This window comes from Lissotriton helveticus, chromosome 3_1, assembly GCF_964261635.1.
Source record: "Lissotriton helveticus chromosome 3_1, aLisHel1.1, whole genome shotgun sequence".
In the NCBI taxonomy this organism is placed as follows: Eukaryota; Metazoa; Chordata; class Amphibia; order Caudata; family Salamandridae; genus Lissotriton; species Lissotriton helveticus.
Window position 1 is genome coordinate 494949284 of NC_136061.1, and position 23338 is coordinate 494972621.

Below are 23338 nucleotides of genomic sequence, written 5' to 3' on the forward strand. Positions count from 1 at the left end.
ATATACACCAATATCCTGTGAAACATTGGCTTCTAGCCTTGTCTACTCCTCTGTACCAAGTTTCAAGATTCTTGTAAGTTAATGGCTTACAATTATGTCATCCCGGATTTCCAACCAGTAAGCTAAGCCTAATGTTTTCTCCCAGGAACACATTTTCATACATCGCCAACACGAATCACTGTTCCTGGAGTAGGAAAAGCCTAGTCGTATGTGGTTTAACTCCTTTCCAGGCTTTCAGACGGAGCCTCTTTTACAAACATTTATGTTTAATAGCGAATTACATTTTTGTTAATCTTTATATAGTGCATGGATAACGTCTGTAGTTATTTCCAAAGGAGAGTGAGTGTAAATTCACAAGTACACTTTTACCATAGGAAAACCTATTTTAAAAAAGAAGCTTTTTGTATTCCATCATTGTAATACTAATCCAAATATTAGGTTTGTCTCACTTTGACATTACGTACCCGAAATTCATGGACTACAAGGCACTACTTTTGGATGACTTAATTCATATCAAATATAGAATTTCTTTAAACAAGCCAAAAATGTTTCCTGGGCTTGTTGGGACGGAAAAGACGTGTACCCTTGCCCTGAGTGTACAACTGTATTGCTTTGTAGATGCATAATGCTGTTTTTTTAGGTGAACACAGATAATGTGCTGACGCCATGACATAGGCCTTTCTCAAGGACTGCGGTCTTGTTGAACCGAGAGGGGCAGACAAACCATAGTGCTACCACCTTCACCAGAATTTAAGCAGCCTGAGTGTGGTGGTGGTGGCATACCGTTTAATGATCAGTAGTTTTGAACAGAACCTTTTTACCCTGTGTCACTGCAGTAAGGCCTTCAGGCTCACTCACCTTTTAAAAGTTCAGCTGCTGTGTGGTAAACTTGCTTGGCTTACATCAGGTATATGTGGAGTGCTGCATAGCGCAGGAGTAGTGACAAGGATAGAGCAGTACTGTGCAGTACATGTGAGATTAGGGCATGTGCTGAGCGTATGTATGCCTGTCAGGAATACATGACATGGCAGGTGTAGTGCTGCTAAAAGTATGTGCTGGGTGTTGTGTGTGCTTGTTTGAAGCAAAATACATGAAGGGTTGTGCAGCTCGCACATGGCGAGTGTGTGTGTTTGTAAATAACACACTGGTTAAACAGAGGAAAGCATCAGTGCTAAACGGTGAGCACAGATTGAGTGTGTGTAATGAATGCCTGGGTACATGTAAGGGCACAATGCATAGAAGTAACAATGCTGGACTGAATGTGTGATTTGAATGTGCACTAAAGGAGCGTGACTGCAATGGTACATTATATGGAGAACCCTTGGTTCCATTTTGGGAAGCCCAGGCCTGCCTGGTGAAGACATGAGGAATTCCCCCAGATAGGTTTGCATATTGCTGCATTCGTGTGAGCTGGGTAAGACACACTGGAGGGAAGAGGTAGAGACTCACTTTACACTTTAAAAGATTGCTCGCTCATTCAGGGATAGATCACAAGTAAGGGGACTGGACATATCTCATCAAGAGCAACAATTCTTTCAACGGCTGACTTATGGTTCAGCACATCAATCCCTGTCGGTAACGATTTAGAGTTCTGTGCATCTGCTCCCGACACCCGCCGCCGTTGAGTGCCACTGGAATCCAGAGAGGATGGAATCTTTGTAGAAAAGGAAGGTGCACCAGAAATGAAGTCCGAAACATATGCTAGAGTCCAATCAGTTAATTTTATATTAACAAAAGTAAAAACGGCCATCACCCATCTCGTTTCGTTCCTTCAACCAAAGGAACTTCATCAGGGCTCAGACAATCATGTAGCAAGATCATATAGCTAGATATGATAATATCCGTGTTTTTGTAGCAGAGGTTACCCCATAACACGGTTCAAATAAATCTAATAAAGAAGATATAATTAGGGTCTTAAGTGTCCCGGAGCATAGGAGGTATGCCAAATTTCATTTGGACACAGAAGACCCAGATTATATCTTCGTGATTGGATTTATTTCATCCGTATTATGGGGTAGGTAACCTCTTGACTGCTACAAAAACACAGATATTATCATATCTAGCTACATGATTGTCTGAGCCCTGATGAAGCTACTTTGGTCGAAGGAACGAAACGCATTGGCTGACGGTCCATTTTTACTTTTGTTACTAATAAAATGAACAGGACCTTAGCATATGATTCGGACTTCATTTCTGGTGCACCTTCCTTTTCTACAAACATCTCAAGAAGGAAGATGGGGTTGGTAAGGAATCATAAAGAGTAGTGCTGAGAGCCGGGGATTAACCTTTGAACGCTCATCTCACTGTGATTGACATCAAGGTGGTAACTCTGGTCACTCCCATGAATTGTGTTGCGAGTCAATCAGCTTCTGAATCATGGCTGCTGTGACACACATCTTTCAGTAGGAAAGAAGGGAGAAGTGTCTTCTTCAAAAGAAGCAGAACCCCATCATAAAACTTCAAAGACTCGGACCATAATTCATATTTGTTGTCTGGAAAAGGATTATAAGAAGGGGACGATGAGTCCCAAACATTTGTCATCTGCCAAGCACCGGTACTGGCTGTGTGAGAAGGGGAAGCTCTGCAAGGCATCTGCATGTGACCAGGACTGGGTGCCATGGCCTGCTAGTCTCTGTGCTGGTTTAGGGGACATCACCCAAGACACCGAGATCACCTGCCCTGGAGCACCATTGCCTGCCTACTTGCCTAGATCAATGTGCCCTGTGAGGCACAGGAGAGCGTTTGAGGGAGCATATTCCATTGAGAAGCCCTGCATGAGGATTCCCTGAGCGAGATGTGAGGCTGTGGACTGAACGGGCTGTTGTCCGTGTGCGATATCGGCTCTGCGACCATCATTTGCCTGGAGAGTGCTGCCTTGTTCTGAGCTGTATTGGAAGCATTGTGGAGGAAGCTTCGGGCCACGTTGCTGCACCATAGTGGCCCAGTATGCCAGGGGCGATCACCGATGAACCGATTTTGGTCCAGAAGCTCAGACTGCGGTTCCCAAAATCAGAGAACCCATATATTCAAGGATGGGATGCCATAGTGAGGGTGATGGGATGCCATTGTAAGGGTGATCGTATCAGGAGAGTCAGTGCCCGGAACACTTTGGCCTAAAGTTCAGGTTGTTGCACGAACCAGAGGAGGCTACTGTGACCAGCGATTTGAGCTTGCATGCTGTGATCTGCACCTGACCAAGTCCCCAAGGTTCATAGAGATGCTGCAGAGGAAGTCGTACCCCCGTTTGAGCTCCGGTCAGGAGCTAGATAATAACCAGCAACCTACTTCCCGCTTCAAGGCTAGGAGAGCAACCTTCCTTTCTGTCTACCAAATGGGAACAGCTCTGATCAGTGCTGCTTTACAGAGAGAGACTGCACTACTGGGTGCTACTGTGTCAATTGCGAGCGGCTCAAATTCGCCATACAGGAGACTGATTCGTGGGCACCTGTGGAGAGGGTACTTGCTGCACTGATGAACACTGCCATACTGCCAGAGCAGGTAAGACTGGAACTGGGCCTTTTGGGCCCGGGGGGACTTGCTGATAATGGTGCTGCAGCACCATAGACACTGTTGACTCATTATTTAAGAGTTAAAGGGAGAACTCTTCAGTATAGCCTAATAGTTTGCATTCCCTGGATGCGGCTATGAGTGAATAGAGAATGACCACAAACCTGTTATATGAAGGAGATTGGGAGAGGGATTTGCATGACAACTGCCAGAGCCCTGGCCTCAGGGGGATTGTGTTATTGCTTTTGAGTTACACACCTTTGTATGTGTAGTTAGAAATAAAAAAATATTAGGCTGGATATTGATTTATTGCTCATACTGTTTACACTTTGATTTATGAGTCGCGTTCGCTCACCTGTATCTACATCCCTCCGAGGGAGTCTTAAGTGCTCTACCACAGTTACCACTGGAAATCAAGTGTAGAAGAGGTATTTGGCTCAGTTGCTCAGGACCCACATTAGCTAGGCCCCCAGGACATCAGGAGTAAAAGTCATCAACCCCCGTGGTTGGGCCCAGTAGCCTCTGCATGCCCTGTGGCCCTCAAAGAGGGATGGGGCACCAGCTTTAACCACAGGAGCTCAGTGCTGCAATGGCAGTTCTTAGGATAGACTTTAAAAGTCACTCTCATGAGTGGTGTAAATTTACACTGCATCCCATATGGGAATTTTAGCTTTTACACCACTGTTGAACTTCCTGTGTCATTTTACTGCTGCATTTTTTTAAAGCGTATCTTAAAAGTAAAATATGATAATCTTACTCCATGTTAAAGGGTCATATCCCATGCAGTAGGAACAGATTAGCAGTGCTCAAGTATCCAGAATCAGAATAAGCAAGTACATCTAGTCTAATAAAATACAATTTAAAAAAAGCCATGTAGATCACACAACAAGTATGTTTTCCCAATCAAGACGTTAACAACCACTGTTAGACTCAGTAGTTTCTGGATAAGACGCATCGCCCCAAGTCATAATCCACTGTCCCAAATAGGATAAGTACAATGCACTTGTTCGATAACCTGTGTTCACCCTCTGGCAGCTTGGCACCAGGCAGTATGGCTTATCCTCAGGACTCGAGTGTGAAGTGTAGGCAACCCCCTCACAACACACTGCGTACGCTACAAAAAGACTCCACATCATATGTTGAAAAACATTTGTTTTTGTATTTTACACAAATGCACACACTGAAATCAAAATGAGATACACATTGTATATACACTTTACAGTTATACATAATTGTCAAACTTTTCTAGTGAAATCATATCTAAGCACACATTGTATATACACACTCTGCAGTTATATGTAATTGTCAGACTTTCCCATTATCAGAAAGGTTAAACAGTCACAGATATTGGACTTCTCTTCGTGACTCATCCCCTCAGTCTTCAACTATACCAGCCAACGACACACATTGCCCCGGCTGGAGCCCTGTGGACTAGACAGTCCGAACACACAAAGAAAGAGACCAGAACTTAGTTTTTTGCATATCATGAGTAGACCTCGAGATGCGCGATGGCACCTGCATGAGGGCGGGATCGATATTCCCTATAGACAAAAGGTTGTGACCCAGGAAGCTTGCATTCTCCCAAGTCAGGAGAAATGCTTTCCCCTCAAGCGGAGGTGTGGCCGCAGACCCCGACAGCCAGCTGCAGTTGCCCACAAGGTGCACAAAACCCTTCGGGTCCCATCACTGTGATTTAAAAAACCAACAATCCTGTGGCGTGGGTCCAGAGAGAGGGAGCCAATGACCTTGGACGGAGCCCACGAAGTCAGGTACTGTCGTCCTCCCAATCTGGATGCAGGATACAGTTTCAGCTCCCAGCTCACGTTCCCCCAATACCCCTCAGACACCACACGCTCTATAGCCCAAGCAAGCACAAGACCCCTGGTTGAAAACACATGTCCCCTCGGACTCTGCAAGCTTCCCCCGCACTCCTCGAACTCCTCACATCTTGGTACCTCATATGGCTGCTGATCTCACACACACACTCCCCTTGCACAGCAAGATGATGGTCTATGTCAGGACAGTCCTTATTCAGACCACAATCACTTCCATCTGTCTACACCACACCCAGTGTACCAAGGTACTTACGATCTTGCGGAGACAGTCAGATTCTTTGTGTCCCTGGGATCTCACAGACAGGAGGCTAGCACTTAGCTGCAAGACAGCAATGTCCAGGCAACATCCACTAAGTGATAGTCCCCTTCTTGGAGCTCCAAGCCACCACATGTCTGTGAATAGTCTAGTTGCAGTCCATCCTGCCCTAATGATTTCTCGTGTCAAGGTCCCAGTATCGAACCAGCGTAGTTTGGTTCCAAATGCCTAAGTGTCTCTACTTTTGGAGGCTGCAGACCCAGTAATTATATGCACCATGGCCATTCAAGATAAGATCAGTTCAGAAGGCTACCTTTGAAATGCACCTGCCCTCTCAAAATTTTGCCCCGTCTGCCATCCTACCCTGGGAGGTTTGATAAAAAATGTTAGTGGGGCCACAACGCTGCTTTTGGAATGCTGGTGCCAATTCCACCCCACCTAACCATCCTAGAAAAGTCCCTTAGAGTCAGAGATCTGCAGTTTCCTGTGAACCCATCGTTTATGGCCCTCCATCAGGAATGCACAGATGTGGCTGCCCCCCTAGCACCTAGTTGTGAATTAGGAGACAGGCTGCCAGGTACACCGAGCCCGAGCATCTAAATACTCACTTTCCCAAAGTGATATTTTCAGCACTGTAATATAGAGCCCCCACCCACTACCGGAGAGAATTCGTCATTCCGAACTCATCGATACAAACAACTATACTGTTACTATTCTGCCCGTAGGAAATAATGATTTACAGACTTTCCCTACACCCCCTCATGCTACTCCAATGTGAGAAGCAGGTCCCATTGTACTAAAAACACCATCCGGTGTCATTCACGACTCTTGCAGATGACACATACACACACCTTCACCCAATCTCTTCCCAGCACAGTACCCTGTCACCAGGGAGAACTCCAATAGTGCAGGAAACATGCAGAAACTTGGCATGTAGCTCCATAAATGCCAAACCGAATAACAGTAACCAGGCACACAGGTCCACCTAGGGCAAACCTGCGGCACAATCAAAGAGCTACCTCCATGGTTGGCACAACCAGAGCAGCAGGCCCAAGGAGGCGCATTCGAGATACATGCCCCAGTGCGTGGTTAAGGCTAAGTCGGTCTTGGAGGGATTAATGAGGGCTTTAGGGACTCTGAAAGTTTGGGCTGGGCGGAGTTCAGAGGAGCGTAGGACAGGAACAGATAATAGGGGGTCGGGGTGGAGGGAGGTGGGGTTTGTGTTAGTTTTTTGGGGTTAGGAGGGGTGGGGGGTTAGATTTAGTTTTTAGGGGTGGGGGTTCAAATTTGTTTTTAGGGGGTGGGGGTTCTGGTTAGTTGTTAGGGGGTGGGGGATTCTGGGTAGTTTTTAGGGGGTTGGGGGACTTGGGGTAGTTTTAAGGGGTTATTTTTAGGGTGTGGGAGGGTTCATGTTAGTTTTTAGGGGTGGGAGGGGTTCAAGTTAGTTTTTAGAGGGTGGGGGACTTGGGTTCGTTTTTAGGAGGTGGGAGGGGTTTGAGTTATTTTTTTTAGAGGGTGGGAGTTCGGGTTAGTTTTTGGGGGTGGGAGGGGTTTGAGCTAGTTTTTAGAGGGTGGGGGATTTGGGTTAGTTTTTAGTGGGTGGGAGGAGTTCGTTTTTAGGGGTGGGGTTTCGGGTTAGTTTTTAGGGGGTGGGAGGGGTTCAGATTAGTTTTTAGGGAGTGGCGGTTCTGGATAGTTTTAAAGAGGCTGGGGGTGTATTTAGGGCTCAGGGCAAGAAGGATAGGGGTGGTAAACTCAGCCACGGATAGCTGCATGCCTTTACTATGAAAAATCATGGTAAAGAAATGCGTGGTAAAGCTAGTCGTGGTTAAGACACGGTCGTAATAGAGACCGCGTTGTTCAGGTAGGCGTTCAAAGGAACTCGTTGTTCCGACATACAACCAATACAAAGACTCTATGAAGCTGACATACAAGGAACTGCTCTTAGCTGATCACATCCTACTTTCAAAAGAGAACTATTGTCACCAGTACTCCCCTTTATCATACAAACTGTACTTCACAAAAGCAGGGGTCCCTCATGGCTCTATCATCTCACCCATGCTTTTCAACATCTCCATGAAGTTATTACCAGCACTGATGAATTAATTTCACCTCAGATGCTATAACTATGCTGAAGACACACAAATACTCCTTAAACTGGAAAGCTCAAAAGACATTGGAAACTCACAATTTGTCAGCTGCCTCAAAGCCGATGATCAGTGGATAATATGAAGCCATCTCAAATTGAACGCTTCCAAAACATAAATACTCGCATGTGGAGACTGGAACAATTATGAACCACTCACCGCCTGACAATCTGGGAACACCACCTAAGATACCTAAAGGAGTAAGAAATCTCGAAATTACCACGGACGCCAAGCAATCAATTAATGCCCAAGTGGACAAACTAGCAAGATCAAGCTTCATTTCTATAAAAACTCGCCACCTGAGATTTACACACAAGGCCCAGGCTACTATGCCTCTTGTTCTGTCTAAACTAGATTATGCTAATAGCCTCTACCATGAATCATCTTTAACAACTATGAAAAGTGTACAATGGATTCAAAACTCTGCTGCCAGACTACTGTTACATATAAAGCCACAAGCCCACACCTCCCCTGCATTGAAGGACCTACATTGGTTACCGGAAGATCCACATTCAAGCTGCTTCGTATCACCCACAAAGCGATACATAGAACAGGACCGTTCTTCAGGAATAAAATCATCAAATACATTCAACAAAGGAATATCTGCTCTAGATTGGCACCTCGCCACAAAAGCCCACCATACAAGAAAAAAAAACATAGGTGGCAGACCCTTCCCTGTTCAAGCTGCTTAAGGAATACTTTACACCCAAACATAAGATCCACTGATAACTACCTTTTCTTTAGAAGACTACTCAAGAGTTGGCTCTTCCCCACATAACCACCGTACTCACATATAAATATACAGCATTTCCCTGTCCATATAAGCATTTATTTGGGCTACATATGTGTACCTAGGTATGTGTATTACTTTGCATGAACATGTTTAGTAATTACGTTTACAAATATATAGTTATTCATTAGTTTTGCTTAACAAATGGACATATTACTTATGGTCATATTATTCTAAGTTTAACATATATCATTGCATAAATAAGTACATTTTTATCATAACTATTTATCTACAAAAAAAATGTCATTATAAAAACAAATCTACCTATAGTACAGCAACACTTGAAAGTCTGAGTTCATTAGATACAACTTATCTCTACATATATGACCTTCCTTATACATTTATACCTTCCATGTACTTATGTATCTTCATATTTATGACTATACTTCTAATTCAGCATTTCCAATGTGCTACCCTATATCTCACCCTATACCTCTCTCAATATATCCTCCACCTCCACTCTCTGACTCATCCCAAACCCCATTCTACTACAATGATTCCCAAAATAACCCTTTCTAGAATCTTTCCTCCTCTGCTCCTCCTTGCATCATCGCAAACCTCTTTTATTATTAAGTTCTCCCAAACAAGTCTTTCTAAACCCTTCCCTTTGACTTTTCCCTTTCCACATCCCCATTAATCATCCCAAACTTCCTCCTACTACTAGGATCTCCACAAAAACTTTTTAGATCCTTCCATGTTCTATCCGTCCACTATCCTATTCAATCCAATCAACAGACTCACATGTTCACCGCTCAAATTAATTGAATATTTATCTATAATAATTCCCCACTAATCCTGTTTGGGTTCTGGAGTAGAGTGCCAGCTGCCTAAAAGCGCTTCGACACCTCATCGAGATTAGCAAGTGCTATATGAATGCACACCTTTCCCTTTCCTATTTGTCCACTATCCATTTTGAATCCAAAGAACAAACTCACAAGTCCATTGCTCAAATTAAATTCATATCTCCCTATACTGATTCACCACTAATCCCTTTTGGGTTCTGGAACGGCATGCTACTCGCTGAAAAGCACTTAGACGTCTCCTCAGGGATAGTCAATGCTAAATAAATGCAATTTCAATATAATAGGGTGGCGGCTTGATAATTGGCTTAACTGGTCAATGGAAATATAAAATATATTCTGACTCGTCTGGAAAAGGGGAGGTTGGGATGTACTGGAAAAGACAATGGTGTAAGGCTGGCCAGAGAAATAGGGGTATAAGAGTGAAAGCATTGCTTTCCGTTTTTTTTGCTAGCATTGGTGGCAGTAAGATTATGGGGAAAAGAACTGTCAAGGAAAAGGGTAATGTTTCATATACAAAATGAGTTAACAGTGCATGTCATAATCCAACAAAACAACGAAGGATAGACAGGCACTTGTTTACTGAGAGCTTTTGATTTACTGTGTTTGCAATGGAACATTCTTTTCAGAGAAAAACATATTCCAGGATTGGCAAACCAAATAGATCAGCTGATGCTCTGTCTTGTTCACAGCGGGAGAGGTTCTGTGATCTGGTCCTGGGAGCAGATACCACAGCAACAACAGTCCCAGAAGACATGTGGGAACTTGGGTAAGATCAAGAAGTCCGTTGGGGCACTTACTGGCAGAGTCAACACAGAGGACATATTGAACTGTATGGCTTTATTTTTTGCAACCTGGAGCACAACAAAGAGACAGGGATCAGATGGGGTCAGACTAGGACAAGAAGACCCAGTCGCTATGTTGTAGCTTTGCTAGAGAAGGGATGCTCTCCAATTACCATAGCTGAAAAAATGGAGGGTATAGCTTTTCAAGACAAGTGGGGTTATCTGAGACTTTCAAGATAATGGGATATAAGTTCTTTTGTCCCACTTGACAGGGGGCAACAGATAGGAGGTCATAAGTAGGAAATATGGATATGTGGAAACTCCATGATATATTGGGCTGGAGTGCAATCAGAACATCTACAGCAAGGAGTACGATTAGGAGTCGACTGGGAGTAGTCAGAAGGGAGACAGTTTGCAAGAGGAGGGAGAGATGAGAGCAGTTGATATCAGGGTTTATATCAGGGTTACTGGAAATTAAGGAGCTGTGGGGACTGCGGAATGAGTTAACATATGGATGAGAATGATTCTTGGCAGATTATGAGCGTTTGAAAATGAAAAGGAAAGATATGATAACAGTGAAGGAATGGTAATCAGAGGTCAGATACGATGAACCAAGTTGCTACTAAGAAGGATTTGGCTGGAGGCGGTTTACCCGGCAATCATCAAAAAAGCCAGGAGAGAAGTCAACAGGGAAGTTTTGGGTTTTTGTAGAGCGCAATTCTGAAGTGTTGAAACACCCAGAAATAGTTTATGAGAACTTAGTATTGTTTCAGAAGGACAGGGTGCACTTATCGCCTCTGGGGATGGAACAATACTTAGAGGGAATAATGAGGGCTTTGAAGACTCAAGTGTTGGGGAAGAGTCCAAGAGAATGTTGAGGCAAGGAGTGAATGGAAAAATGGCAGGCTTGGTCAATGGGTGGGCAAGCCTGCCATTTGCAAAAAGCAAAGGGGGCCAGGTGAGTACGCCAAAGGAGTCTAAGGGAGGCATAAAGACGGGTATAGTACAGAGGTGGTGAAACAGGGAAATGTAAAGGGGCGAGGACACTGTTTAAGAGAGGAGGGATGGGTTAGTTGGTTATTTTTTAGTTCATTGTTTAGGGAATCTTTCGTTTGTGTGGCAAGAAGCCAAAGGATGTTTTCTTTACACACTAAGCTTGCTCCAAATAAAGCGGCTTGTTTATACATAAAAGCACGTCTGAGTTTGCTTTCTCTACCAAACTGGTGATGGTTTAAACCGCATCAATCTGAGGAGTCTGCTATGTTAATGAAAAGCAGCAAACAACAACTGTTCCTAGGTGATTTAAAAATCACAATGATACAACGTTGTTTAATAAGTCTAAGATACACAATTAAATAATTTACCTTTAGTATATCTTTCTGACAGACAGGTCGACGATTTATGAAAATGAAACTCCTTTCTGGATTTGAAAGACTTGTCAAACTATACTCTGAATCCGGACTTGGAAGAAATCCACTGATGGAGACCTAGATTCATGAGAAAGAGAGTTTGTTCAGAGATAAGCATCGCACATCGTGTTCACTCATTCTTGCATTTATAAACTGCAGCGCATGATTCCTATGTTTGAAGCCAGTGACCAATGTATGCAAAAGGGATATAATCAATTTAGGGCTATGGCATCGCCCCTATGCCATACAGATTTGATAATGTATTAAAGGCCCGTCAAGCCTCTTTGTGAATTAATGTTATGTCTTTTCCCCTGCCGGTACCTCATTTGGTCGACTAGTGAAATCATGGCAAGGCAGCAGGAGCCCATGCATGTGTGCTTCCGCAGGGCAGCCAGTATTTTTGGGTGTACTTTCACCAAAAACATTCCAAGATTGCAGTCCGTGCTTCTGCAGGCACGAAAAGCCATCTTCTAATGCTTTTGCGTCCACAACACGTTAATGCAACTAACCCTTGGCAAAGCCAAGAGGTCTGCATCCACACCTTAAAGGCGCAACCTACTGGCCTTGTCAAAGACTTGTTAAAAAAAATATACTGCGGTGCTCTAGTAATTATGGTTCCTTTTCTCGATTAGATTCTCTAGGAATACAAAATGTATTCAGACACTGAAATGAACAGCAGACCTCCTAGGTGCTCCAGCTAGATCACTAAAAGCCGGAGGCAGATGATTGTGACTTTGCGTTTTGTTAAAATAAAGAAAGGGGTGCGTTAGTACCCTTACATTCATTTGAACAGTAAACATCGTGGTACCAATTCAGACCAATGAACACTTCAGAAAAGGAATGCAGAACTTAGTTAACCCCTGGAAACTAGGACATATCACTTTTTTAACACATCTTTTACTGCATAAAACCTTGACCATGCAGTCTACTGCAAAGATACCTTTACAGCGTGGTACTTTACCACATCAATAAGTTGTGTTTTACTAAATGGCATTGTTCAGATATGTACAAACACTTATATACACATGCACACGCATATATTAAAATTCACGTATGTCTGTAAAAAAACTAGGTATTATGGGTGGGTAGGAGTAATGGGTAACATAGTGTTTTTAATGTTCTGGGACGGATGGGGTAGTAAGGGGTTTTAGGTATAAGGAAAAGGTAGGGGTCAGGGATAATAGCGTTTTTTTAGGTTTGACGGGAAATGTAGGAATAAAGGATGGAATGGCGTATTTAGGTTTAACGGATGGGTAAGAGTAAAAGGTGGCAAGGGATTTTTAGGGTTCAGGGGTAGGTAAGAGTAAGGACCTTTACGTTTATAGTATGGGTAGGGGCAAAGGTTGGCAACAGGTTTTTACAGTAGGACTAAAAGGAGTAGTAGGGGGTGCCGCCTTCACAGGCCTATCAACAACGGTGGCACACTATGTTAGGGGCCGATATTACATCAGCTCAGTGGCTCCGTCTGTGGCGGGATATACCTAAAGTATATCGTAGTATACCGCAACAAGAAAACGCATAAAAAATGGTGACCCAGTGGTAGTACACGCCCCAGCGATTACATAAAATGTTCCCAACCTCTTCTCCTGACTGCTGGAGGTGTCAAGCTGCGCCTGGGGACTTTCTACATATCTGGTGGACCTGCCCATTGATAACCGTCTTCTGGAAGGAGGTCCTGAGTCACATTAAGGGGGTCCTGGGGTTTCCTCTGCCTGATGCCGCTAGTACACTGTTACTGGGAGTCAAACCTGCAAATCTGTTAGCACTGACCCGGAGTGATTGGACCATAGCGCTACAAATGTTGGGCGCTGCCAGACTACTTATTGCCTTGTACTGGAAGAAGGCGGAGGCTGCGTGGTTTGTGAGACTCTGGCATGTCATTACCATGGAGTTACTCTCAGCTAGATTGCAGTCTCGTAATACACGCTTCAAGGCGGTATGGCAACCTCTAGTGACCTATTTGTGCAAAATAGAACATGCGCGAAACATGCCCCCTAAACTTAGGGTGCTGCATTTAATGGACGACGCTGTACTTCCTCCTATCTCACGCAGGCCTGTGGTATAATAGCCCTTGAGTCCGTACTGTGGCACATGGCGTGCGCTCCTGTTATTTGCGAGACCTGTGAGGACGCTTTCCACTCTGGTCCCTTCACTGTTCTCTAGGCCCTTTCTCTCCTCTTTCCTGATTCTTTCCTTTTCTTCTCTTCTGTTACCCTCTCTGTTCTGTTGCCTTTTTCTAGGCACCTGGTTGTAGTTTGGACCGCTCTGGTCCGGTAGTTCTATTAGTTCTAGTTCCTGGTCTACACTCGGCCCTAGAGGCCAGGTTATTGTTGGCAGTGACTTTTCGGTATGACAGAAGGTTTTTTTTTATCTTACAGACGCGGCCGGCCCTATTGGGTTGTAGGCGGAACGCTGTGTATAATGTTAAGAAATAAACACAATTCCCATGTTATATTACTGCATTTCCTCTGACGCGGCCGGCCCTTGTAGGGTTGTAGGCTTATCGCCGTGTATATGTCACTTTTTTGCGTACTCCCTACTTCGGGGGTGAAATAAAAACCAGACTTCAAATAAATATTGAATTAATAAACATGTGTGTGTCACTTTAAATGGACCTGAATTTGTCTTCTTGCCTCGCCTTAAGAAAGTGCAGGGTTTTGTTTTATCACCTCGTCTTTCGGGAGTGCTGTTTAACGTGTTATTTAAAGGTGCAGTAGTGCACTTGCCTCCTCTTGGGAGTGCAGGGTCCAGGTGTGTAACTACAGGTACAACCCATCGTAAGGAGAGTAACTGTAGCAATCCACAGTATAAGAAGTTTGAGTGTGTAGAGGATTGGCCTAAGAGCATTGGTCATCAACTGCCCTACTGGATATCATAGCAAGGCAGATTGGATGCCTCTCTCTTTCTGGTTATAAGAGAGCTGCCCTATTATTCGTGTTGTATTTAACACATAATGAAAAGCCAAATTTCCAAGAACAAATGCATTGATCTACAGTTGCAGGGCACGAACAAGTCAATCAAAAGCTTATAAAGAATTCTTCTTTATCAATCCCGGACCTGTATGGCGTAACCAATATAATGGTTGGAAAGAGGTGCCCTTCAATGGCCATCAGATTTTCCATATGTGAACAGGTGTGTTACATACTGCAGCAACTTGGGTGAAATCTGCATTTTCTGCTTTCCGTCCCGGATTCTTTTGTTCCCAATCTTTAACTAGAATAAGGACTGTATTTCTTGGAAGTCTACATGGCAGGATGTCTAATATAGGAAAATGTAGCGGACCATATATTTGAAATAGATACCCTTGCAGAGGATGAAGACAACAGTGAAGGTTCAGCTACACTTTCATTAAGAGAGACCACAGTGTGATTAAAATATTTATTTAATGCTCTGCTTGGGAAAAATTGAAGAAACTGAATTCAAAGTTATTTTCTACTTAGTTTTCAAAATCGGATTTAATGGAGAAATGAGAATTTTGCTACATCTTATGGAAAAGTAACTTTAAAAAAGATATACTATGCACTACCTGTATCAAAACTGGCTTAAAACCAGTTCTATCACTCATCAAGCCTTCAAAGGCCAATATGAATCCTTGCTGGAGCCGACGACTCTCCCTGCAGGAGGACAATAGCCTGGCTTTCAGGACCGGAAGACCGATGTTGTCAAAAAGTAGCCACTTAGGGGCACATTAGGATCGCGGTTAATCCGCATCCTGCGGGCCGGCGGTGGCTTCCGCCGGCCCGAAGGATGCGGATTAACCGCTGCGGACTGAAAAAAGACCCCTCGCCAGATTAGGATGGCTGGGGGATCTTTTTTCCGTCCGCCGCTTTTCCGCCGCGGTCGCCTTCCGTCCGCGGCGGAAAAGCTCTAACATGGCTGGCGGTGTCTATCAGACATCGCCAGCCATATTAGGATGTCAGCGGTGCTATGCCTTTACACAGCGGCATTTCCGCCGTGCAAAGGCATACGGACTTTTCTTTGGGGGCCCGTTGCGGGCCCCCAGGGGTGAAGGGGGGTGCACCTATGGCACCCCCCTGCCTTTGCATGCACGAAGCGGCAGACACCACGCGGTGCCTGCAGCTTCGTGCACGCAAAGGAAAACATGTTTTTTTTACATTGCGGCGTGTGCTGCTTCAAGCAGCACCCGCCGCAATGTTAAAAATACAGGATGTGACCGCCAGGGTGGCGGTCACATCCTAATTAGCACGGAGGGACCGCCACTGCCCCTGCGGACGGTCCCTCGTCCTCTGGGGTGGCAGACGGACGAAGGTACGTCCGCCATCCTAATGAGCCCCTTAGTATGTATAAACTTGCTGAGAGCAATACGGGACAACTGAGGGAATAAAGGATACACTAAACACTATTTCTTTTGAGCTGTTAAATCCAAAAGTGGCTGACCAGATCTTCTGCTGTCATTCATTCCTAGGACCCGCGGAGACACTTTGCCTTCTGAGACTTCTGACCCAGCATAGGGAAGGATAGGGAGTGAATAGAGGTTAGCTTGGAGCTCTTCCAGGATGAAAAAGGGTTCAGCCGTCTTGGATTTTATGAATTTTTACAATAGAGCAAAGAGGAAGCACTACAAAAGGAGATGGCCAGTAGGGGAACAGTGTAGGTATTGGGAAAGAAAAATTATCTAATCACTGGATAGTGCATTTTCTCAAAATAGTTCTGGAGTACTGTGGGGAGAAAGAAAACTCCTGACTTCTGCTGGAAGAAGAGGACTCAGATACCGGATTCCTGCTGGCAACGAGGGACCTGAACTCCTCTGCAATGATCAAACGGTTGGTCTTCCGTTTGCTCCTGGCATACAACATCCGAATAACTCTTTACTCCAAGAGGGCATAATTGATCACAGAGGACAGAATCCAGCAGGAGCCCTGTCTGGAGAGAAATCTAGTGCCTAGTAGCCTGCTCTGTGGACCTCTGGGCTATATGACTGACCAGAAAGAACTTTTCCAGCAGATGGAGAAAAGTGTGACTTAGTCATTATTCTACATCTAGAGGACTGAGACAAGGTGCTGAGGCTTTCCCTGGGATGTTGCAGCCAAGGTGGGCAAGACATCCAGTATCACTTGGGTTGTAAACAGTTTCAGCGAGACCTTGCAGGAAAGGCATTCGGCCTCATTGAGCCCTGCCCGGGTACAGCTTCCAGCCTTGCCATGCTGGAGGAATTTGATGACCAAAAAAGAGACAAAATCCAAAGCCAAAAACGTGGATTGAGGCATTGCAGCCATGAAGTAAACCTGATGTCTACAAAATCTAACCTTGTCCCACTGGAGCTTGAGCCCACTTGGTGTATCCAACCTCTCTCCTATTGCAATCAGCCTGAAAGCCCACTTATCTCTATGTCAACCTGGAACGGTTTTTCAATGGCACTTCACTCTTTGGGTTTGACCTGCACAGCTTTTGCGCTGTGATTGTGAAATCTATTGTATTTAATATAAATCTTAAAAAGGTCTTACATCCCACCCTCACTTTTCATTGAAAGGTGTGCTTGCCATTTACTTTTTCTCTGTTTCTATTAGCTGTAACATACTATATCCTGTTTTCCCTGTGTGTTTCCCTCATCAGTCTGCCATGGCAAAAGTACTGTTTTCATCCGCTTTGTGGAACTTTGTTTTTTAACCTTTTGCCTGCACAGCGCTTGTTTTTTATTTTCTCTCACTGGCCTACACTCATTGCGCTTTGTATTGTATAATTGTTTCTGTGGTTTTACATCGGTCTCACTGTAGCCACCTGTCTGCCTTCGCCATTAAGAAGGACTTTTCCTCTCTGCATAACCGGCTGTTCTCGACTGAGCATACAGTCGTCATTCTAACCACTGTGCCTCCTCTCCGTAGGGCACATGTGCAGAATGTACTGAGTATATGCAGCTTCTTTAGTTTCGTCAGCATAATTTCCTTATTTCCCTTAACTGTCCTCTATGCGTTGGGCCCTTTTTCTTAATAAAAAACTTTCTTTTAATGATAGCAATTTTAGTTTCTTTGGGTGCTTCGGGTCCATTGCGGTCCTTCTCCAAAATGGCGGCCACTTTCTTCCCCTGTTCAGGCTGTCGGCACTCTTCATATGCTGCACACCCATCCAGTTTTGCTTTTATTTCCCTGGGCTCAGTTTCCAGTGTCTCGCTTCATCTCAGGAGGAACTAACTGGATACGCACATTGACGCCTGACCGCTCGCAGCTGTTCCCCCTGAGTGCCTTCTTCTCCTTTACCTCCCACCTGCTCAGTCGAACTGACTGGTCTCCATTCTCACAGATTTTTCCCCCACTTCTTTTCCCAGCCATGTTACCTTGCAGAGTGTAATCTTTGCAATTATTACTGGTATCGCCATTGCACTATACTTACCTGTGTTGGGCATAATCCCTCCCAGCAACCAGGTGCACTTGTTCACCCTACTGAATGCGGATTCTCTTTCTGGCCCATCCGCCCCCCCTGATGCCCCACTCCCCTGTTAATTCTTGTTCATTGTTCACAGATTCTTCACCTGGCTGGCTCCACTTTTTAAGTCGAGCATTCAAGACCTCTTGTATATACTTTAGTATATACTTTTGTACATACTTATTAGGTCGAGCATTCAAGACCCCTTGAATATACTTTAGTATATACTTTAGTACATACTTATATGTGAAAAAAAAATACTTATATGTGTATGTACTTTGTGGGCTCTGGAGATCAGCCCTAGGACTTGTCTGCTACCGACTTTTTTTCTGTTTAACTGCCTCTATTTAACTGTCTTGCTAGAAAACAACCAGCAGAGGTCAGTAAAATACCAGAATCGCTTTAACATTCTCTAGAGTCCAGTCCTTAGAAATTGTCTTCCACGATCACCCGTAGACAATAATATTTTTTTTCAAATCTTGTATTTTCAGTGATATGAATAACGAAGACCCTGATTTTATATTAAAAACAGAGCTTTGGACTATACCATTTCCCCCTGAAAGCCAATATATTTTTCTCCATGTGTTCCCAGACCTAGCGTGTCACGCAGTTTGGTGCTTACTGCCCCTCCATGTTGAGTTGAAGGACAGTAGATGTATTCAGCACCCAGGCTAATGTGCTGCATAGATAAATACATATAAGGTCCCAAAGGCGAGACCGATTACATTGCAAATGCTTGTTATTGTTGTGCCCCCCCTCTCTTCTCATTCCTCTGGCCATGTATGTGCTTTAATAGGATTCCATGTGCCGTTTATCAAGTCATTCTCAATTAATTATGGTTAGTTCTTCATCTCATAGCCATTACCTTGCTACCTCTGTACTATTACTTATTATAACCACATTAACTCTTGATTTTCTAGTGCACTGCACATTGGACAGTAAAACTTCACTCTAATTATATACCTACCTTGTGCTGCTTGCCGCATGTGCACGTGGGGAGATCTTCTGCAAAGGTTGCTCCTATGTCTCATGTACCCGCTACCCCTATAGGGCTGCAGACAGTTCATCTTAGTTTAAAAAAAGAAAGAGTTACCCTCTGGACCCACAGGAACTGGGTAGAGTATAATAAAAAAAAACTGAAGATGTTCCATGGGTTTTGATTCTTATAAAGGAAGTAGTATTTCACCATGCACCCATTCTTATCCTCTCACTATAGCATTCAAACTTGCCCGTTTCCACCTGTTAAGTGTGACCCCTTCTACTAGTAGAACCACAAAGGCAAATATAAAGTGGCGAGAGATGGTTTATTAAATTAAAATTGTAAAAAAGGGATTTTTGACTTAACTTAAATCACAATATATTCACATTTGCACAATATCAACACTGCGCATTCTTTTATTTAATACAGTGCCTAATGCTGTTTGCTCAATATGTCAGTATACAATAAAAACAATTTGTTTAAAAACAACACATATAATCAATTGAAAAAACAACATATATAATCAATTTAAAAAAACCTTAGGATTGTCGACGTGTTTCGGTGGACATGGCACTTGGCCCCACCTTCATCAGGACAAAAAACACAACATGGATCTGTTGATAGAAAGTTCAATGTCAGAAAATATCCTTAAGTATAATTTTATATTTTCATAACATTTCCTATGTATTTCTTACATCCCTGCCATTTCATTGCTATTTTGTGGTTTCACTTTATCAACCCAAGAGTTTTGGTCCCCCCCTCCGGGTTACTAGTCATGCTAAACTTTGGGCACACTCAAACCATATTCACACTTCCCCTCCATTGTTATATTGTTTTTCAGGTTGCATACCTGCACAGATATCTCTTAGTCGTATCCTTCACTTAATTGTGATACGCAGTCTTTCCTGATTCTCGTTAGGAAGAAATTCTTATGGTCAGTATTTATCAATTCACGACCTGTAGGTAGACATTAATTTTGGTATCTACTTATTCTTGTTTGAACATTTTATTGTCTTTCATTGTTATAAACAGCGGCATATAGCCATATATTCATTAACTGTATAACACACCTCAGTTTTCATATGGTTGTTTCTACGTCGGTGTGCTTTCGGGAGTTTTTGTTGCCTTCTCTTTTTTTTGTCCAATTTGCAATCTATTGCTGTAGGTATAATAAAGTATTCTTACGGATTTTATACCTATTGTCTACTCTAGAATAAAAGAAATTTTTTCAAGGTGGTGATCACTCACCTTAGCTCTTTTGTTCAATTATAATAGATGTTGGTCCTTCCTTCTATTAGACCCACCACTTATAGGACACGCGCTTTTCAATTATTGCGTAAGTACTGTAGATTGAATACAACAAAAGGACGAAAAGCAAGCTGTCAGTCATCTTGTGTTACGTCCCCCCAGTTATTGTTTTCCATTCATATATATTGTATCTCACCTTTTGTACTTGTATTGGCGTATATATTAGAAATGGATATATCGACGTCGACTCTAGGGCCTATGTGGGGGAAATATATTTTCTATCAGATACATGCAGTTTTCTGTATTAAAATTTTTAAACTAAAAATCACTCCAATTATCAAACGAGTCTGCCTGTCTTGTACCCCGTTATCATAATTATCTTCCTCTGTTATATTTAGCCCGTACCTCTTCTAATTGAAGACGTGATACAAGGCGGACGGTATGTTAGTCAAGGTCTTACTGTTAGTTTCGCATGGCGCATGCTCGGTGATGGGAATCAAGAGCCCAAGCTATTGCCGTGCATTACAAAACACCTTCTCCCTTTCACTTGAGCATTATTGCATTTCTGGATGTTATTTAAACTCCGTTGATCAACATTTAAACGTACCAATTGGTGTTCATTCTAGTTTAAAAATAAAACGTACTAATTTGTGTTCATTCTAGTTTAAAAATAAAATAAGGTTGAAACCACGCAAACCTCTTCTTCGATTTAACCCCCTTGACTCTATCAGGGTAGTTTATCACTGTAACGGGGGACCCACATACCTCATGCTCCTTAGGTCTATTGTGTCCACCGGTATCTCCTCTGATGGGTGGGTGATTATAGAGGACCGGTCACGTTTTCTTCCTTTATTTATACTTCCGGGTTAACACAGTCATGTGACATGAGGATTATGGGCTCCATCTTATAGTGTAGCGCTATCAATTATATTTTCATTATTTACTTTCTCCCCCTTACTCCTAAAGCAAGAGAAAGCATACAAACTGGCTTGTTGTTCAAACATTCGTTTTATATTCTATCCTTCCACCCATTTGACACATTTTACAATGGTGATATTGAATTTCAACATGCTAAAAGTATTTAAAAACAGTGATCTTATTTATTTTGAGAGTCTTCTTTCATTACGTATATTATTGTATTCTGTTGGGGTTATTCTCTGGGTTGCTTAGTTCCCCTCTTATATATTATTGCCTGCCTAGATAGCTTGACATTTATCATATATATTTTTACACAGTTTTTCACAATAAATTTGCCCTATTTAGTAATCTATACAGTCTTTCCCACTCTTCCCGATTATTTAAACCTTCAGTGTGGGTTCTGAATTTACACATAAAGAACTGCTCTCTCATTTTTCTCTTCTTATCCAGATTCCCACCTCTTCTGGACATAATGGTTTTTTCCAACACACACCACCTTAAATCATCTACTGTGTGTTGTTGTTCAGACCAATGGTCCGTTAATGGGGCATTCCTTTTGTTCGTTCTGATTGCAGACCTATGTTCATTTAATCTGATCTTAACTTCTCTCATGGTTTCTCCAACATAACCGAGGCCGCACGGACACATGATTAAATAAATCACCTTTTTAGTCTTGCAATTGTACATATTATTCACTGTATGTGTTCCTCCATTAAGAGTGATTTTTTCAACAGATCTTATAGACTACGAACTCCCACAGGTGCCACATGGGTATGTGCCCACTAGTTTCTTATTAGTGGAAATGCTTGTCTGATGTGCCACACTTTTATCTCTAAAGGTTCTTACTAACCTGTTTCTGATTGTTCTGTTTCTCCTGTATGAGAATAAGGGTTTTTCTATTTTGAGTGAATTGCTTTCCTGGAGATAACTCCAGTTTCTGTTTATAATGTTCTTGATCTTATTACTGATTATCGTATAGTTAGACACAAATACTATTTTTTCCATTTTATCTTTATTCCTATGATTCTCCTCAAACAGTGAATCACGGTTGTAGAATTTCGCTCTTTTATATGCTTTCTTTATTATGTTTTTAGGATATCCCCTGTCTCTTAGTTTGCTTTTCAGATTTTCTGCATGGGTCTCAAAATCCCTCTTGTCTGTACAGTTTCTGCGTAATGGGAGTACAGACAAGAGGGATTTTGACCAGAAGAGGTGGGAATGTGGATAAGAAGAGAAAAATGAGAGAGCAGTTCTTTATGTGTAAATTCAGAACCCACACTGAAGGTTTAAATAATCGGGAAGAGTGGGAAAGACTGTATAGATAACGAAATAGGGCACATTTATTGTGAAAAACTGTGTAAAAATATATATGATAAATGTCAAGCTATCAAGGCAGGCAATAATATATAAGAGGGGAACTAAGCAACCCAGAGAATAACCCCAACAGAATACAATAATATACGTAATGAAAGAAGACTCTCAAAATAAATAAGATCACTGTTTTTAAATACTTTTAGCATGTTAAAATTCAATATCACCATTGAAAAATGTGTCAAATGGGTTGAAGGATAGAATATAAAACGAATGTTTGAACAACGAGCCAGTTTGTATGCTTTCTCTTGCTTTAGGAGTAAGGGGGAGAAAGTAAATAACGAAAATATAATTGATAGCGCTACACTATAAGATGGCGCCCATAATCCTCATGTCACATGACTGTGTTAACCCGGAAGTATAAATAAAGGAAGAAAACGTGACCGGTCCTCTATAATCATCCACCCATCAGAGGAGATACCGGTGGACGCAATAGACCTAAGGAGCATGAGGTATGTGAGTTTGAGTTTAAAGTTTAAGTTTAAAATTATTTATTGAGCGCACGGTCACCGGCGGTTTCATGGCGCTATAACTGGCAAATAACATGGTGGGAAAAGTGAAGGCTAGATTAGGGGGACTAAAAACTAAGAAGACTAATTAAAAGCTTTGGTAAACAGATAGGTTTTTAACTGTTTCCTAAATTGCAGATAAAGAGAGGAGGCTCTAAGTTCTGGGGGTAAGGAGTTCCAAAGGAGTGGGGCCAGAGTCGCAAATTTCGATCCTCCCCATTTCTTCCTCCGGAACCGAGGGACTGTAAGAAGGGATTTGGTGGAAGAACGTAGTTCCCTGGTAGGAAAGTAGGGTGTAATCTCAGATGAGATAAAAGCCGGTGCCGTGTCCAGTCGAGCTTGAAAAGTAAGAGAGGCAAGCTTAAACTGGACACGTTCACGGACAGGGAGCCAATGCAGGGAT

At 42.9% G+C, this 23338-nt stretch overlaps 1 protein-coding gene across 6 annotated transcripts in view; it reads right to left on the reverse strand.

The window, feature by feature from the left end:
* PMS1 (PMS1 homolog 1, mismatch repair system component) overlaps positions 1–23338 on the reverse strand; it is an 851578-nt gene that overhangs the window by 526785 nt on the left and 301455 nt on the right. For all 6 annotated transcript variants that reach the window (XR_013608658.1, XM_078680380.1, XM_078680384.1 and 3 more), the window contains one exon: positions 11485–11607. Coding sequence is in view for 5 of the 6 variants with exons in the window: in XM_078680380.1 (XP_078536506.1) it covers positions 11485–11607 (123 nt within the window). In the remaining variant the exon portion in view is untranslated. The remainder of the gene's footprint in view (positions 1–11484; positions 11608–23338) is intronic.